The following is a 20,492-nucleotide window of genomic DNA, read 5'->3' on the forward strand; positions in this document are numbered from 1 at the left end:
GTATACTAGTTGATCTACAGCTGTTTGTGTTTTCATGAATTTTGTGGGGACCTAGAGAAAAAGCAGGGGAATTTTGGATGCTAGTTTGGTTTAATAATGACTATTACTATATCTCTGATAAAGAGTGAACTGATAAAAGATGGGTGTCATTTAGGCAGACTGTCCTCTTCCAGACAGAATCAGAGATGTTTGATCTTCTTCCTCAAATATAGGAACAGCATTTTAATATAAAAGTCAGTTGCACAAAATGGGATGTATTCATAAGAGCAGGGAGAATGCTCAAGATTATGGAAAAAGAAAAAATGGTATTCTGTTTTTTTTTCATGCTGCTGTTTTCACAAAGTAAAGATGGGATGAATGCATCATCAATTTCCTGCAATGTACCCTCAAGGGGTGTACAGGATATGATAGTACTACATGAAAAATTTATATCATTACTAACTTCCTATCTATAATTTTCCTCCAAATCAGTCCGTTACTTGTCAAGACTCCAACATTATCAGATCTTATATTTCTATCGTCTAAGGCACTTTGTACCATTTCAATCCACCTATATCTTGGTCTTCCTCTGGGTCATTTTCCTGTCCGAGAACAGTTGTTTTGCTAATCTTTCCTCGCCCATTCTGTTTAAGTGACCATACCACCTGAGATTAGCTCGGCTAAATAATTCCAGGAAGCTGACATTGTCAAGTTCTTTCCTAATATCCTCATTTTTAATATGATATTGTCGTTGATGCCATCTGTTCATGCCTATAATCTTTCTCAGGACTCTCATATCTGTGGTCTCTAGTCTTTGGTCAAGTGTTTTACTTCTGGCCCAGCTCTCAGATCCATAAGTTAAAACTGGTTTGAACACTGTCTTGTATACAGCTAATTTAGTGATCCGACTAATTTCTCTCTTATTCCATATGAATTTATTCAATTGACTTCCTACCATACCAGCTTTGTTGATTCTGTTGTCTATTTCTATATTTAATTTACCATCTTCACTAAAAATCGTGCCTAAGTAGCTGAAATGTTTTACTTGTTTCACAGGTTCTCCATTCACAACACAGTTGACATTTTCAATGATTCTGCCTATTTTCATTGTCTTTGTCTTTTTATTGCTGACCTTCATACCATATCTATTACAACAGCTATTCAATTTAGTCAGAGAATCTTGCAGACTTGTAGTGGATTTATTTAGAAGTATAACATCGTCCGCATAAAGCAAAGAGCTGCCATTAACATCTCCAATTTTGATATCATGTTTAATACCACTTTCCTTTATAATGTGATCCGTATAGATAATGAATAACAGACGGGGTAATGTACATCCTTGTCTCACACCAGATTTAACATTAAACCATCTTCCTGTACTTCATTCAATTCTAATTGCTGACTTATAACTCAAATAACGACTAAGTATTGCTTGATATAATGCCCCATTGACACCACATAACTGTAGCGTATTGAATAGCTTCTCTCTTGGCACCTTGTTATATGTCTTTTCCAAATCGACAAAACTTCAATGTAGATCTTTGTTATATTTCCATGATTTCTCCACTATTTGTTGTAAAGTGAAGATCTGATCCCAACAGTCTCTATTTGACCTGAATCCATCTTGATCTTCACCAAGCTTTTCTTCCACAATTCTTCTCAACCATTTCTCAAGTATACTTGCATATATCTTACCAGGAACACTCAGTAGGGATATACCTCTGTAATTCTCACATTCAATTTTATTTCCCTTTTTATATATGGGTACTATGAGAACTCTACTCCAATCATCGGGAATTCGTCCCTCTGTCCAGCATTCTGAACTATGCAGTGCAGCCACTGTAAGACGTTTATACCACTATACTTCAGCATTTCTGGTTGAATATCATCTATCCCTGCTGCCTTTCCACATTTCAAGCCTTTGATGGCTTTTTCTACTTCGAGTATGGATATGTATTCCTGACTGCATGCCTGGTCAGTGTTTATTACCGTTGTGCTGTCATCACTGTTTGTTTCATTTAGCAATTTTTAAAGTAATTACTCCATAATTCATGGATATCTTTTTCTCCCATTTTCATTTCACCTTTATCATCTCTAACTCCTTTTACAGCACGCGTTCCTCCATTCTTAAGCTTCTTCAACAACCTCCAGAATATTTTGCCACTTTCTAAATATTTATTTTTCATGTTCTTGCCAAAGTCCTCCCATGAATTTTGTTTAGCTAGTTTTACACACTGTTTAGCTTTCTTACATTTGTCTCTGTATTCTCTAAAAGCACAAGCTGCTTATTTGCCAGGAACTTTTGATATGCTTTCTTCTTTTCCTTCACTGCCTCTTTAACTTCCTGTGAGCACCATGGAGTTCTAATTTTTCTATCCTTGCAGACAACTTAACCACCTGCCTCTCTAGCTGAATCAATCAGGGCTTTCTTCAAGTCTTGCCACTGAATCTCTAATGTTTGTTTCCTGTTCTCAAACTCTTTCATTTTTTCTTCAATAATCTTTGTGTATTTTTGTCTATAGTTCACATCTGAGAGCTGCTCAACTTTTATTTGCTTTAAAACTTTCTTACATGTCATTCTTTTCGATATGAAATTCAATTTTATCCTGCTCAAGACTAAATAGTGATCACTTCCAATTTCAAATCCTCTGTACACTCTGGTGTCCAGCACCAGGGAGAAAACATCACTATCAACAATAACATAGTTAATGAGACTTTTCTTATTCCTTGCCTCTTCTCTCCATGTTAATTTGTGCACATTTTTATGTTAGAGCATGGTGTTAGTAATAACCAATCCATGTCCTGAGCAGAAATCCAACATATATTCGCCACTATTATTAACTGTTCTATTTTCTCCAAATTTTCCCAAATTATTTTTTATGTCTGACAATCATTTCCCTCTCTGCTATTTAGATCTCCAACAAGGACCAACTTTTCATTGTGTCAGTTGCTTTTTCAAAATCCTCAAAAAATTCCTCCACTTCTACCTTAGTAGAATCTTCTTTGGGACCATAGGCAGAAATAAGTCTCATTGTTCAGTTCCCCATTCTGATATTTGCCCACATTACTCTACTTGAGACTGCCTGCCATTCAAGAAGATTAGCCTCGTATTTTGTATTGAATACTATGGCTACTCCTTCTTTTCCTTGATTGTCATTTCCTGAATATAACATTTTGTATTTATTTCTCAGAAAAATCTCACCAGTTTTTGTCTTTTTTTTGTTTCATTCACCCCTATTATGTCGATCTGGTACTTATCTAATTCCTCAGCTAGCTCCACATCTTGGGCATTCAGACTTCTTATGTTGATAGTACCGATCTTTAACTCTGGTGATGTTGCATTGGGGTTTGTTTTCAGATTTGTTCCAGTAACTGACTTATTGCTGTTCGCCCTGGTTCCCTGGCGAAAACAACAAGTTTTTGTTTAACCAGGCAATGCCTCAGCCAGCATGAAAGTTTGTCATGTTGTACCATCATTTTTTATTTGGGTTTAACCAATTAGAATACAATTTGGTCGGCTAAATCCCAATTTGCCAGCCCATCCTCATTCGTTCAGTGTCGAGGTAGATACCCAACAGGGGTGCACCACGAGAAAGTAAGGATTGGACATTAGGTCAGAAACCCTGGTCGGTTCTCCGCATTCCTTTAAAGGCTATGTGGATGTCTCCTCTCAGTTATACAGCTTTGACCCTTAAGCACTCCTTGGATGAATGCTTATCTGTTTTATGAGGTATGGGGTGGCGGGTTTACATATTATTTGCTTTGAAACTGACTAGTTTTAATCCTCCCATGCCCAATGGAAAATATCACATAGATCTGCATTTAAACATAGTTTTAGAACCTAAGAATTTCTCATTATGTAATTAATGCATTGCTTGTGAAATGAAGTTGACGTATACTGTCTGTCAAAACCAGTAAGATTTGAAGTCAGTATAACTGACTTCAGAAATGGAAAGGCTAGCAAAAAAAACTTGTTTTGGAATATTATATTTGCATGGTATTAGGTCTGTTGCATAATAATGAAAATTTCTATAGATCTTAATCTGCGTAACTTTAATAGGTGAATTATTTTTTTAAAGAATTTTATGAGTAGAATTAATTTGTGAAACTAATGCCTTCCTCTCATTCCTTAGCCTTCCAGTTCTGGCCGTTCTTCACCAGTCTATACACTTCCCCGTACTCCATCACCTGCTTCTTCTGGAAGGACAACAACAACTCCTTTAGTTACTAGATTACCTTCCATTTCCCATTCCACAACTAATCAACAGAGGTTAATGGTTATGTCTGCACCCAACTCATCATCTTCATCCAGAGCATCTAGTCCATTGTCAGCTGGAGTACTTCCATCATTAACTTCTAATCAGTCAACTGAATATACTTTACAGCTAATTCAGCAACAAACAACTTCAGGTAAAAAGTGTTAAATATGAATGTGATTACAGTATTTAATTCGTTTTTGATCCAGGTTTTCATAAAATGGTGTAAAATGAGTGTAAATGGTGCAAAACGTTGTTCATTACAGTCTATTTTTGAAGTCCTTAAAGGATTGTTCTGATTTAGACAGCAAACATCCATTGATTACAATTCATTTTATGCAGCATAAAAATAAAATTCTTCACTTGAGTTCTTTCATAAGTCTGATTTAATTCTTAATTATATTATTTCCTTCTTATAATTCCAGATATGATTTATCAAGGGGTGTTAAGGATACCATGATAACCTACTTGATATATTTACATTATTACTAATTTCCATTTGGCATTTTTTTTCCCATATTAGTCTGTTTTTGTTTAGGGCTGCAGTATTGTTTAATTTTATATATTGATCTACTCAGTCATTTGTAATTAACATTAAACCACTGAAGTCCTGATCTTCTGCTGGCTCTTTTTCATGACATACCTCTTTTGTGAACGTTTTTTTAAGTGACCACACTACCTTAGGTCACTGCTACTCACATGTTTGGTGTGGAGCACCTAAAACGTCTCTGAAAATTCTTGATGCTATCCAGAGGAGAGCAATTTGGCTCATAGATGATCCCTATCTTACAGATGAGAAACAGATTTCAATTCTGTGTCTGTTCTTTGAGTACTTCCACATTGCTCCACTGAACTATCAACCATCATTTCTCCATCTGTTGCGCCTGCTAATTAATACAAGAGCAGCAGCTGCCCAGTGCCCCCTTACTGTACAACTGCAAACTCGCCACACCTGCTTTTTTCTTCCTCTTTCATTCTGTCTATCTTTGTCCTCTGGAACGTCCTATTTTAAGTATTTCCCAAGACGTAACCTGTATCTCTTAAAATAAAATAAAAAAAGTCAGTAAACTTCTATCTAACCTGCGCAGCACAGCACTGATGTGTTTATAAGTTCTTTGACCTCTCAGGTATGGGATTGTTATAAATATATATCATAGTATGGAATTCTAACAGTATCAAGAGCTTCTCTAATATCTTCCTTTTTAATATGATCCTGCCATTCATGACATCTTTTCACTTGCTAATTTTTTTTAAGAAATTGCTTATCTACAATCACTAGTCTTTGATCAACTGTTTTGTTTCTAAACTAGCTCTCAAATCCATCTGTTGAAATTGGCATGTTTAGAGATAATGCAGTGTTTTGGTTTATTTGTTTGTTGTTCCATATTCAGTTGACTTCTTGGCATATTAGTTTTGCTTATTCTGATGTCTATTTCCATATTTAGTTTGCCATCGTCACTAAAAATTGTGCCTAAATCACTGAAATATTTTACTTATTGTATAGGTTCTCCATCCACATTGTAGTTGATACCTTCTATATTCCTGTTTATTTCTGCATTAAGTAATGTGCAAAGTTGAATATCTGTTATTTTTTTTGTAAGCCTAATGCCACACTTTTCTTCATAATAGAGATGACGATTAACAGTGGAGATAATGATTAATATCCTGAATTAACATTAAATCATCTTCCTGTCCCTCCTTCAGTTAATATTGCTCATAAATAGAATATGTATTATTTCTCAAAATGTCCAATTTACACCATACATACAATTCATGCATGATTATAATGTCAACTGCTTTTATTTTATCACTTGTCATATGTCTTATCCAAACTTACAAAACGTAAATACAGATCTGCGTTTTGTTACCATGATCATAAATTATTTGTCTTAAAGTTAAAATCTACTCCTGACAGCTTCTACTTGTCATAAACTTCATCTTGTTCTTTCTAGGTTTCCCTGTCTGCAGTTTTTCATAGCCTTTTCTCACATATACTTGCATAAATCTGATCTCAGACATTCAATAGGAAAATCCTCTGTAAATTCTCACATTCAGTTTTATTCCCTTTTTATATATGGATGCTATGAAGCATCTATTCCTCTCATTTGAAATTCTACTTTCTGGTAATAAAAAATTCTGCTTTCTGAATGATGCAGCCACTGTAAAAGTTTTATATTTCCATATTTGAACATTTCTCATAAAATTTCTACTCCAGCTGCTTTTCCACTTTTTCTTTCCATATGTGATGATATATACTCCTGATTGGATTGGATTGGATGTTCTTGAGTATTTTTACCTGCTCTCCTGTCATTACTTCTTTCATTAAAACATTTTTTGAAGTATTTAATTCAAACATAAAGAATATCTTTGCCTTTAATCTTTTTGTCACCATTACCTCTTTTTGATTCATTTTGTATACTTTTCTCTTATTTGTAAACTTTATCAACATTAATCATTAATCTGCTGTATTCTATCCACAGTCTTTTCTAACTCCATTTCTAAGCTTTTCATTATCTAAATAATATTTTGTCACCTTTGTGACATTTATCTTCAGTAGTTTTCCCAAACTCTGAGTTTTGTTTAAATACTTTGACCCACTGTTTAGTTCTCTTATATATTTCTCTGTATTCTCTCAGGGTTCATGCTGTCTTACTTGATAAGTATTTTGATATGCTTTCTTCTTTTCAAGATTTATCTCTTATGTTTTTGATCCCACCATGAAATGCAGATTTTTCTATCTTTGCAGACAATTTTCCCACAGAGGCTCCAAAATAGTTTTTCAAGAAAAATAAGAATATTGTGGGATTTTGTTATTGCTTTGAGGCTATTCTACTTATCTGCCTAACTCTTCTGATCCTGCTGGTAGCCAGATGGTACCAGATGATTTAATACTTCTGGTGAAGAATTAAAGAAAAAAAACTTTCTACATCTTCCAGAATTATATGGTTTGCATATAATTTTCTCTTAATGGTTTTTGTTGATTGCATTGGTTGTGATATCAAAATATTTGTCCAATTTACTGGCCTCTTCCACAGCAAAATTTTCAACCTATGTTTGAAACACTCTGGATTTTGAAAACGAAATTTATGATCTTCATGTGAGAAGCCCTTCTGATGTTATGATCAGTTTGAATGGTTCATCATTGTATTTTTTGCCTTTCAACTGAACTCTACTAATGTATTGAAAGGAAGGCCTGCAAGTCGTCTTTCTCCAACTCTTGCTAACTTTTTATGGAACACTTTGAAAGGCATATCAATGATATTTCACTGCAACCTTTGCATTAGTACAGAAATGTCAACAATTGCAATTTGGTATGGTTCTTCTGATTAACAACATTTTGTATTAAAAAATAATTGCCATTCCAGAATACAGTTCACTTCAGATAAAGTAAAAAACAACCAAATAGTCTTTTTTGGATATGCTAATTCTTCTTCAACCTGCCTGTTCTCGAAGTGTTTCAGAAGACTCACACAATCTGCTATATTCATGCAGAATCATATCATCATACTAGTCAAATAGTTGGGCTATCAAGACCTTAATACATCTTGCACTTTATTTTCTTCAGCTGAACTTATACAAAAAGAGTTACAACACTAATTCAACTCTCTTGCCAAATGGTTGCAGCAGCTTATAGAATCCCTGCATCTTCTGACCAAGCGGAAATCACTCATATTCCACTCTCTAATGTGAAAGTAATTTCTAAACGCATTGCAAAAACTTAAAATCCACTTAACATTTATGTGCTTTTTCTGAGCGGTCCTGTTTGACCTGTCAGAAAAATCTCCTTTGCTCATATGGAAAGGACAGGCTTGCTTCACTTTTTACCCCATGATTTCCTAATTGTTTGCTTCTGTTGATTATTATGTACAATATGGAGGATTTACTTTTATACATCATGAAGAAAATCATGATCAAGTACTTGGTGCCTGATCAATTGGGGCTCGCTAAGCATTCCATCTCTACCAAGCAGAGTATCCTCTGGAAGAAGATTAAAATCTTTATTTAGAACAAGCTTCTTGTGAAGGAACATGTTTATAAGGAAACTTGGGAATCTTGCCCAAAGGTTTAAATAGGTACAGTGGTATATGTTTATTTCTTTTGTGGGAAATAGTACTTTTCAATCTGGTAATCTTTTTTAATTTAATTACTTATATACTTTTTTTAGTTAGAGAAGTGTTGACCATTTTTGTTACCTTCCTGAAGCTATGGTGGTGGTGCTTCTTAGAATCTTCCTGTTATTTAATATTCTGTCCCATTTCGGAATTAAATATGCCAACACATGAAAAGTTTAGAATTAAATATCAAGATTGTCCATGTGAGTTTTCTATCTTTTATTATTATTTGTTTTTAATAATATTTATGTGTTTATTTGAATCATTTGATTAATAGTTGTATATTTGAGTCTACAGTTCACATCTGAAAGCTGCTTAGATTTTTTTTAAACATTTCGTACGTTTTTTTTTTTTTTTTTAATTTTCATTATTATCTTTATTTTTATGCTTCTCGAAACTAAATGAAAATCACTGCCTACAATAACATAATCAGTGAGAGACTTTTCTTAACAGTGATCTTAACACTTTGAGAGTCCTAGACCTACTGGGAATTAAATAACCCTGTGTCCTGATCATTTTAACTCTGTTTAAAAAATTGCTTTGCAGTATTTCTATGGAATATCCAAATAATTATTTTTTCTCTTTTAGTTAGCATCTTTGACAATTAATTGGAACCGAAATTTTAGTTATACATGTAGTATGGGCTCCTGAAACGGGTTGCAAGAAATCAAGGTTTTTGAAAAAAATATAAAAAGTTAATAAATACAATTTGTGTGTGTTATTATTATGATGATGAAAATATCACATTACATAGGGGTGTACATCACTATAATTATCCACTATTGGCCACAAAAGTTGACTGGTAAATTATTGAATTAGGCCATTCAGTTTTTGAAATGGCACGGCCTGATGTGCTATCGCGAAAACACTCGCTGGATGGCCTCGAATTTGGTCACCCCTTGTTCAAAGTTCTACATCACTGTTGCTTGACTCAGATCTCACATTTGTGGGGAGATCTGCTTCCTCTCGTTCTCGATCACTGTCTGCCCAATCATCTAATTCAGATCCTTCGTTATTGAGTATTTCCTTGAGCATTTGTTTTAATTCGCGTTCACTCAAGAACCGTTTTACACCCCTGATTTGTGCACCATTGGGTCCTGGTCTGTCCATGGTGACAGAGAAATTCAAACTAATCTCTCAGGTCACAAGAAGAAAGTCGTGAATCCCTTATATTGTTTAGATTGGAGCAGCCAGAGTTATAATGGTATGATGTAATATAAACATGAACATTTGCGATCGTATGTGACGCAGTCGATGGGCAGGCGTCATGATATACCAATATAAATTTCCTTTTTTATTGATAAAAGTCAACCATCCTCATGGAAAATGAAGCTGAAGTTTCAAATTTAACTACAATACAGTCTGATAATGAATTTCAAGCATATATTATTATTTTCGGAATTTTTTATTTAGTGTAAATATACATCGATGAGATTCTAGGTTCACGCGCGATCGATGTATATTTATATTGATAGGATTAAAAGTGTTAATACTTGTGTGTTCTCTCCATGCAAATTTGTGCATTTCACTATTTTTGAATGTAATACTATTAGTAATGACCAGTTTGTGTACCTAACAGAAATCCAGCAGGCACTTGCTAGATTTTTGGAATTGCCATGAATATATATCACTATTATTGATATCATAGTCTATTCAGACTTGTCTGTTTCTTGTGTCTTCTCTCCAGGTGAAGTTGTGATAGATGCTTTATGATGTTCCTTACATGGAGAGAAGACAAAAATACTGACTACTTCATGTTCTGAACGGAAAACCAGCAGGCATCTACCATTATTATTATCTCTTTTTCTGTAGATTTTCGAAAACATTTTGCATACCTGGGATTCATTTCCTATCTTGCTGTTTAAATCTTCATCAAGATTAAATATCAGGATAGGAAATGAATCCCATGCATATAAAAAGAATTTCAGAAAATTTGAAGAAAAGGGTAAAGCCTATAATAATGATCAGCACATGCTGGATTTTAATATTTTATAAAAAGAAGGAGAAAAAGCTGTGACAGGGAGGGACAGCAAGAAATAAAAGATGGCGGGGAAAAAAAAGTATGCAGTATTGAAATTAATGACATCATTCTTCCAGTTTCAATCATTACAAGTAGAGTTCATTGGTATTTCAAAGTTGGATGCTTAATGTTATCCTTGCACTTCCATCTTTTGGCAGGTAATTATAACTGAGTGAAATATTGTGAATTGTGTTTTTGAATGGGTCACTCAAAAATTCTTTCTTTTCATTGAATTACTCTTGTCAGAATAGTTTATAGAAAATAATTCAGTTTGTACAATATTTCTGTAACTCTTATAACTGGATATACTGTAATCTACCTTTTTATCTGACATTCAATACAGCGACTCTTCAAAGATTCAATCCTTAAGTCAAGTGACCTCTTAGTGACTTAAGTCAATATGACCCCTCAAATTGCACTTTCCTGTGATACATTAGTGCTCTATGCATTCAACAAAATTTAATCCCGTTTTTGTTTTTTCCCTTAACACTGGATACTCTTTACATACATGTAGAAGTATGCTAAACTGATAATATATAGATGTGTAATATAATGGGGAGAAAAAATCATAATGTTACTGGTTAAAATAAAAAAATGTTTTCTGCCTGAAACCAATTCGCCACTTTGTATTTAGAATGATATTCCAATGAATGTAATCCTGATTTATATATGTAGTCTCTTGTTTGTTGATTGATGTTTATTCTTCTTTTTGTCAGTTTACTGTTTTACAGTGCAGATCCTTACATTTGGTTTTAGTAGTCTAAGAAATATTGTTGGTTATTCTGACTTTCTAAATTTAGCAAAAACAAATGTTACAAGCATTTATATCTATGGGCTATCTACTATTTTTGCCATTCATGTAATATTCTATGTTTAGAAATTGTATACTTTGCTTGCTTTATGGTTAAAATTTGACTGTCATTCCTTTCTAAATTAAGTTCATTAATTTCAGTAATGCAAAATTGAGGCATCAAAACATATTGCACCTTTCTGCCATTTGTGTACTACAGAATGAAAGGGGGGGGGGAATATATATATATATATATATATATATATATATATATATATATACAGTCATCCCTCGACTTACATTTGTGTGCTTTGCATTTAAATACTTATAAGCTCTGCATTACTAAAATCTTGGTATTTCTAGCCTGGCTCCCACTGATGAGACCTCAATAAAGGTCAAAACCTGTCTGGGCATTGGCCCCCCCTTGCCTTTAATAAAGCATCATACATCTCCTCCAGGAGATGTGCTTTGCGTTAAGGGTAAATATTAAGATTAGTGATCAGAGCTTATTCTACTTTTACCATGAGTTGCCTTGGTCTTGCACTACATGCAGGGTCAGCTAGACTTGCAACACTTGCAGGTGCAAACTTGACTTGTTTGTCTGTTTGCTTACTTGGGAAATGGAGTAAAACCAGGTTTAAAATAGCTTGGTATCTTTAACATTTATTATACCCAAGGTAAAATACTTTCTACATTTATATCTCCTCCTGAGATTTTTATTTATTAAGGTTAAAACACTTTATAATTAAGATGAAAAGCCAAACGGCTATTTATTTTCTGGCGAGGTTAATGTAAGTTCTTTTCACTTAAACTTTGATATCATCTAGGTCTAGCTACTCACTGATGAGACCTCAAAAAAGGTTGAAACCAGTCTGGGTAGTGACCTTTCCTCATAATGTAAAGCAGTACTACATCTCCTAGTAGCTGTGTGTTTTTACATTATGAGAAAATATCAAGAATAGTGAGGGATCTTGCTCCACCTTTGCATCGAGTTGCCTTGGTGTGGCACTACCAAGTGGTCACTTATGCTGGGATCCGCCGACAGTTCATCGGTATGAAATGTTTAGATCGTAGTTTTCAATCTTAGAGTTTCGCTTACTGGCTGAAAAACGATAAGGGATTTTTATCCCCTTAACTTAAGGTTAAAACACCTTATGGTAACTTGTTCTGGTAAAATACTTATAAGCTTTGCATTACTAAAATCTTGGTATTTCTAGCCTGGCTCCCACTGATGAGACTTCAATGAAGGTCGAAACTGGTCTGGGTAGTGGCCCCTTGCCTTTAATACAAAGCCTCATATATCTCCTCCAGGAGATGTGCTTTGCATTAAGGGTAAATATTAATATTAGTGATCAGAGCTTATTCTACTTTTACCATGAGTTCCCTTGGTCTTGCACTATGTGCAGGGTCAGCTAGACTTGCAAGCGTTGCAAGTCTAGCTTGGTATCTTTAACATTTATTATACCCAAGGTAAAATACTTTCTACATATATATATATATATAAATATGCACACGCACATACACACACACATACTGTTTCTTAGCATAGAGTTTTGTTACCTGGTAACTGTCTACAGGAAATTTGTATTTACAATTACTTCGTAAATCTTTGAGCTATTAATTTTTTAAAAGTGCCTGGAAATTAAATATTTTTTCCTGGAATGATTCAGTCATCATTTGTTGCTACAAGTAAATGTACATGTGGAGAGCAATTAACTTTTGGTTTCAAAATCATTTTGCTAGAATTTACACAATGCTAAGTGCCTGATGTTAATCACATATACGTTTGCTCTAAGTAATTAAATTTATTTCCTGGCCAGTTTTATGTTATCTGGCATTTAATAATACAATAATATGTTGTACACTTGCAATAAAATATGGTAAAACGTTTGTAGAATAAAATTATTTTATTTAAGAATTAGTTTATTATTATCATTATTAATAATTCTATCTTAAAGATCACTTAGCAGTATTATGTAATTAAATTTTATTTAAAAGCTGAATAGCTTAAATTAGGCTTTGATGAAAAATTAATTAATGCTGTGTATTTGATTTGTATAAATATTCCAGAAATACAAGCTACCCAGAAGAGAGTAATCCATTTTTACAAATACGAAGTTATAACATGAAACCATTTTACTCGCTGCAAATTTTTAGTATATGCTTCTGCTCTTTTAAGCAGAAATTAGTACCATTCGCTTTTAGAGAAATAAAGCAGATAAAAAAGTATTCAAGATACATTAATGTGAATGTTTAGAAATTTGCTAACGGAATTGGAAGGTTTCTATCACAACCCTCCAATTGTCAACAATAACATATGAATTGAAATTCACACATTTCACATAATAAATAGTGTTTAAGTACTATATATAAATGAAAGAAAGTGAAACATTCATTGCTTAGAACTTTAAGCATATGGCATGAACTTCTCTAATTCTGTTTATTTACACTTATTTCTCCCCCTCTGTCTCTCTCTCACAGAAAAACAACAATAAACATTAGTTGCACAGTAGCTTCAATACAAATTATACAAACATAAAATAATTTAATAGTATCTTGTTTCTATGATATCCTTTGCAGTACCATGACAAATATTTTTATTTTATTAATTAAATCAATACAGAATATTCTACACATAAATATGCTAGAATATACATATTCTAACATATTTATTTCTAACAATGTATATTCTAACATATTTATATACATTATCGAACATATTCTAATTTTTTACAATAAAATTGTGAAATTACATTAAACATTAATTACATGCAATACAGAAGAAACATGACAGAATAAAACATGGACATGTACATTTCAGTATAATAGTAATAAATGTTTCTTTTCAAAAGTCTACTGCATAAAAGATGCTCCAAGACCGAATTAGCAAATCATAGTCTAATCGTCATCTCAGGATGTGTTGCAAAGGCTCTAAAAAACAGAATTCAAGACTGGGTGGACAGGAATATGATAACTTTATATTGGGCAACATGGTTTCGGAGGAATAGATCTTGCCTTAGGAATTTGCTTTTTATAATAAATTGACAGTTGAGTAGGATAAAGAAAATGGTACCCAATGATACTGCTTAAGGCGTTTAAGAGGATTCCACATGGAACTAACTCTGTGGCATAAATTGGAGCAAATGGGGGATGGGTGTGAAGCTGGTGATGTAGATAAGAGAATGGTTGATTGACATGTATCAAAGAATTGTGTCGAGTCTGAGAGAAGGCAGGAGATAAGCAGAGTACCATAGGGCTCATTATGGTGCATTCAGTCTGTCTGAAATGATCAAAGTGAAAATATTCAGTTGTGTGCTGATAATGTAAAATTAGGATGCGCAGTACTCAATGACGACGATGTCGTAATTCTGTAAGGATGCCTTAAATAGCCTGGAAGTACACAGTGATAAGTGGCTGCCAGTTTAATGTGGTCAAGTGTAAGGTTATATACTTTGGGATTAAAAGTTCATAATTTGTGTACTATATTGATGGAACCGAACTGCAGGAAATTGATAATCACAGGGATTTGGGGGTTATTGTGGACAGAGGACATTAAATAAGGTATTGCATACTCCTTGAAATTGTATAGGAGTATGATTAGCAAAAGTCTCATCTCATCTTCTTTTTACATTTTTTTACCTTGCAGTGTCGAGAGTTGATTAATCATCGGACCTCAAACCATTCACAGGATAAGGTGGTCAGCCCTATGCCCCAGTGTATCCTATGTCCTGTAGTGCTGAGTTCTCAAGGCTGGTTTGCCTGCTTTGTGGGATGAAAAACCCCAGGATAAACTATGGAAAAACCCTACTGTCCATGCCCAAGACTAGCCAACTTGGCTATGGCTGAGAAAAATCCTTCAGCTCCTCACATCACCGACGGGAATCGAACCTAGGACACTCCCAGGCATATGGTTGCGAAGCGCACAGCCACTAGACTAACCGCGTGGACGATTAGCAAAAGCATTAGGACTAAATTTTTTGCTTGGAATGGGTTCAAGGAGATGTATAATAGGCATTGTGTGAACTGTGGTTAATGTGTGTATCTGTCCACAAGTCTTAAATACAAGTCCATGGAGATACCCAAACAAATAATAATAATAATTTTTTTTTCAGTATGATAGAAGTGACTTTTTCTTATGTATTATATCAATCTCTTTTGCTAGCATTCAGAAATTTGACATTTCCTTGATCCAAGCATCCTTAAATTTGTCAATATTCACATCTGTGATTTTTTTTCTATATATCCCCCCCCCCCCCCCACTATAAACAAGCACTACTTGTTCCATTGAGGAGTTTTCTAATACACTTCTTTTAGAAAAATGTAATAGATTTAAAAAAAAAAAGCACAGAACAGTATTTATGGATAAATACATATTTTAACAAGTTTAAAATTAATGACTAGTTAGGTATGTTGTACCTGTGTTATAAGGAATGTACTTAATTTACAAAAAAATAATAAGAGTGAAAACTTGAAGTTACTCCATGATATTTCATAAATAAAATTAGCGAAATGTACATTTTGGTGAGAAGTACTTACATAGTGTTTCTCAAATGCTGTTTCTAAAATATTCCAAAAACCTCAATAACCATTTAATTAGTAAACAATCTTAGTGTGTCGATACAAAATTAAAATGGAAAAAACTCACGTACAAAGATTATTTAATAGTATAATTTTCGCCTGAAAATTATACTATTAAATAATCTTTGTACGTGAGTTTTTTCCATTTTATTTTGTATCGATATGTCTACTCACGGTATACCTCTTTTAAAACTTAACCTTAGTGTGTACTTTGTGATTTTGGCTGTGGATAGAAATATTTCATTTATTATAGATAGTGATTTCTATGCTCATGTAGCAACTTATCTTATAGAATTTGTAAATGCATACAGTAAATTCAGACTTACACAAATTATCCTCAGTGAGTTTGAATAAAAACTTTTCATGTTACTTCCATATCATCTAACAGTTTATTTATTTATTCTTATGGCAAAAAAGAATACAAAGCAGCTATAGGTCAATGTCTAGTCCAGAAAGTTAATCCAGAGCCTCATCCATCACCTCGTTAATGGATGAGATACATGCATGTGCCTTTCTCAGTCTCACTTTGTTTACTGTTGAACACAGGCGTGCTGTATATTTATATTCATACATTTTAGTAATTTTTAGTGTTTACTTGCACTGTGGTAGAGTAATCATGACTGGGAAAAGAAGCAGAAGTGGAAAAAGTAAACCCATCTATAAACTCATCAAAATTGATAATATATAGGTGAAAATTATAAAGAAATATGGCATTGGTTAAAGCGATTGGAAAATGTGGATCCTAAGGCAATTTTGACAATTTTTAAATGTCAAAAGAGAAATTAGATTATGTTTTAGCATAATTTAATTAACAAGATCTTTATGAAGAGAAGAAACAAGCACTGTTCAGTCGTCTCTTTACAATTTATATGGAAGGTCAAACAGCCGAAGTAAACATGTTTTATTGTATTTTCTCACACTATTTTCATTAATAAATACATATTTAAATTATTAATTTATGTCTGCATCTTGTGAATGAAACTGACAGAAATAGCCTTTAGAACATGTTAATATACCATGTAATCAATATAGTCTGATTAATAGGTGGGGTAAGTTAAATCTGACTTAAATCGGAAGTTTGTGGAATGTAATTTTATGTTTGAGGTCTTCTTGCATAAACATTATTTATTAATGTGATTGTTTGCATGCATGCATTTGTAAGTTATACTTTTTATATACACAATTAATTGATTATTACAAAATAAAAATTAAAAAGAAATGGCGCTCTCTCTCTCTCTCTCTCACTTCGAATAAGCTAACAAAACTAAGGCATCTTAATTTAAACAGCAATGTAATAGGCTCTTATTAATAAATTTTCTTTTTCATTTCTGTTGATTGATTTTATAGCCTTACAAAAGTATTTTACAGGGGGTGGGGGGTCTGGAAAGTTCTGATAAACACCTGGAACAAAAATGATATTAAAGCAACTGATATATCCACAAGAAAGAACATATCATAAAATCCTTTAATCCCCATGTTTCATCAAATTGTAATAATTTGTTCTTTTTCTTTCAGGATGTATAAGAAGATAGGTGTTTGTCAAAACTTTCCAGACCTCTTCCCCCACTTGTAATTTAAGTAAATAAATTCATGTTGAATAAATCTGTTGTATATATGAATTTAAATAACTGTTTTTAGTTAATTTTTCTTCTTCTTCTTTTTTTAATAATTTTCTCTCTCCCCTGGATTTATAATTGAATAGGATCAGTGTCTTATACTGATTTCCTTTTTGTATACTAAGCAGGTACCTTTTTTCAAATATTCCTCTTTCCTGAGAATTAATCAGAATACTTTGATCATTTTTCTGGTGCTGTAGCCATATTTTGCCTGCCTGTGTTTTTCTTATAAACAATCACTGATAAATTATATCCCATTATTTTTGGGAGTTGTCCAATGAAATATTTTGCTATTGCATCTATTCTTCCCTGATAACCTCAATAATGAATTTAATATAACCCATTATTGTGCATTTTAACAGAAATTAATTTTAATTAAAATTGTTTTCCCTTAACATTATATTAGGTGTTCCCATGGCTCAACTAACTTCAGGTGGCCAAGTAGTTTCTTCCACTCCAATTACGCTACAAATACAGCAAACTGGCCAGGGTGGGGCTCGTCTTGCAATGCCATTAGGAATTGGACGTTTAGTTCAGACTTCTACCGGGCAGCATCTCCTACTTACACCAGCTATATCAGGAGTATCTGCAGATACCTCACATCAAGTCGTTTCTCCTTCCATTTCTTCAATATCTCTAACAGCAGGTACCAATTCTGGAACAGTTAGTATCCCAGCAAATGTCCTGATTCAGACCCCTTCTGTTACGTCTGCTGCAGGTAGCAAAGTTTGTGTTAAATATAATTTGTTGATTATGGGTGATTTTAAAATGCAAATACTATTTAGATTTTCCTAATTATCACCTTTAACAAGAATTGTATCTTTTAAAAGTATACAAAGTTAACGTGTATATATCTTTGTAAGAAGATATTCCATAAAATTGTGAATTGATGATATAATGTTTCTAATTCTAGCATATTATCATAATTTGAATGTTCAAGCAATTTTCAAGATGAAAATATGATTTTTTGTTGAGTAAAAGTAGGTCATTATGACTATTTACATTGAGATAAAATGATGAAATAAATCATCATACATATCTCCTACATCTTCTTTTTTTTTTGGGGGGGGGGGTCAGGGGGTCACCTTAAATGTGCATGTTTTGACTTTACAGTGAATCCTGTTTTATTGCTACATAAGTATTTAAGCTTAATTATCGCTGATTTTAAAATGTAAATACCATTTAGATCTTCCTAATTATATCATCTTTATCATGAATTATATCTTGTAGAAGTAGCCTACAAAATTAAGGTTGGGGTATGTATATCATAAGTTATGTATATCTTTATAAGAAGACTTTCCATCCAGCTGTATTGGATTATGGTTTTAGGCATTTTGCATTTATACATACTAGTTCCTCATGCAACCAACATTCACAGAGGTCTGACAAGATAAAATATCTTCACACTCCAGATATTTCTGGTTAGGTCTTATTTGTTATTGTCAATCCATCTCATTCAAGGCCTTCCTCTTTTCCTAGCACCTTTTGAATCACTCAGCATATTTTTCTTGACCAATACAGTAGTGGCTGATCGCTCCTCTAATATATCATTATTCTCAAAGTCAAACTAACTTACTCATGCTTCTGATTATCACTTTCACCCAGTGTCTGTGTTTCAGCTTATAACTCAAAACAGAGAGAACCAGACTAGTATAGGTGTTAAATTTTGTTTTTATTGATGTTCTGTAGTCTTTGAAAACTTTCTGTAATTTTTTGAACACTCCTGAAGCCATTCCTAATTTTCCTCATGCTTCATTCCTCATTTCACAATATGAGTTGCACAGTTGTCAAGTTAGTTGAATTAATATAGCACATCCTAAAAAAGACAGAGGACTCTTTTATTTTCTTAATATTGATAATGAAACTAAATTCACTTCCATTATCATCGATTGCTGAAATAAAGGGAGTTCATTTCTTCCATTTGTGAGTAAGGCAAATTTGATTATGACAATGATATGGATCATTGTCATAATCCATATCATATATTCTAAGATTCTTAGACTACTTTAAGCCCCAATCCTTCACTTAGAGTCATTTTCATCACATAATCAATTTTAAGACTAAAAGAAAAGGTGACAGGACTTACTTTCTTAGTCCAGTTATTTTAAAACCCTTCACTAAGTGCTTTATCAACATAGTTCCCCTCACTGTTATCATAACAAGTAATCATAATGCTAATATGTTTGTGGGGTATTCCATAAGCTCTTAGAGTCTTCCATTAACTTTGCTTATCAAACGAATCAAAAGCCTCTTTGAAGTAAAAAAATGATAACAGATGTGTGAAGTTACCTTTGTACATTTCTCAAAGATCTGTCACAGTGAAAATATTTGGTCTGTGCAGTTTCTTCATCCACCTTGCTCATCTCTGAGTTGGTTGTCAACAAGTCCATTATTCTGTTGAATAATATAATGTAGAGGACCTTACCTGGAATAGACAATAAGCTGATTCCTCTATAATTTTCACATGCTGTGTAATTTATTTTCTTAAAAATGGCCACTCATTCTTCAGTATCCCAATCAACCAAGTCACTATAGTTTCTCTACATCTTTTAGCATTTCTGCAGTAATCTCATCATGTTTGGTGATTTATGAAGTTTTAATTATATATCACCAATTTAACCTCATGGGACTGGTATGAAAACTGAAAAGTGGAACTAGACTGTTTAATGAGGATAACTGGATCACAAGACTTCTCTATGATTCTACAAGATTCCTCTATAATTCTCACTTGCTGTGTAATTTCTTTTCTTAAAAATGGCCACTCTTATACTTCTGGCAAAGTTTCTGAAAACTTCATGCTTTGATAGAAAATCTTTAGTATCCCAATCAACCAAGTCATTATAGTTTCTCTACATCTTTTAGCATTTCTGCAGTAATCTCATCATATTTAGTGATTTATGAAGTTTTAATTATATATGGCCAATTTAACCTCATGGTGTAATGGGACTGGTATGAAAACTGAAAAGTGGAACTAGACTATTTAATGAGGATAGCTAGATCACAAGACTTGATGTTGTTTAAATGATTATCAAATTGCTCTGCACTTACCATGACAGCATCCTATCCTTCAATTGTGTTTTTATTTTTAACTTTTAATGACTTCACTACATTCTCCTTTGTTTCAGCGATGATCTCTGCTCC

At 33.2% G+C, this 20,492-nt stretch overlaps 1 protein-coding gene across 1 annotated transcript in view; it reads left to right on the forward strand.

Moving 5' to 3' along the window:
- LOC150108900 (chromatin remodeling protein domino-like) overlaps positions 1-20,492 on the forward strand; it is a 731,915-nt gene that overhangs the window by 315,165 nt on the left and 396,258 nt on the right. The window contains exons 21-22 of the mRNA XM_090410792.1: positions 4,113-4,389; positions 17,758-18,069. Coding sequence (XP_090266918.1) covers positions 4,113-4,389; positions 17,758-18,069 — 589 coding nt within the window. The remainder of the gene's footprint in view (positions 1-4,112; positions 4,390-17,757; positions 18,070-20,492) is intronic.

The sequence above is a fragment of the Typopeltis vanoorti genome, chromosome 2 (assembly GCF_054136105.1).
Source record: "Typopeltis vanoorti isolate ZY-2024b chromosome 2, IOZ_Tvanoo_1.0, whole genome shotgun sequence".
Taxonomy (NCBI): Eukaryota; Metazoa; Arthropoda; class Arachnida; order Uropygi; family Thelyphonidae; genus Typopeltis; species Typopeltis vanoorti.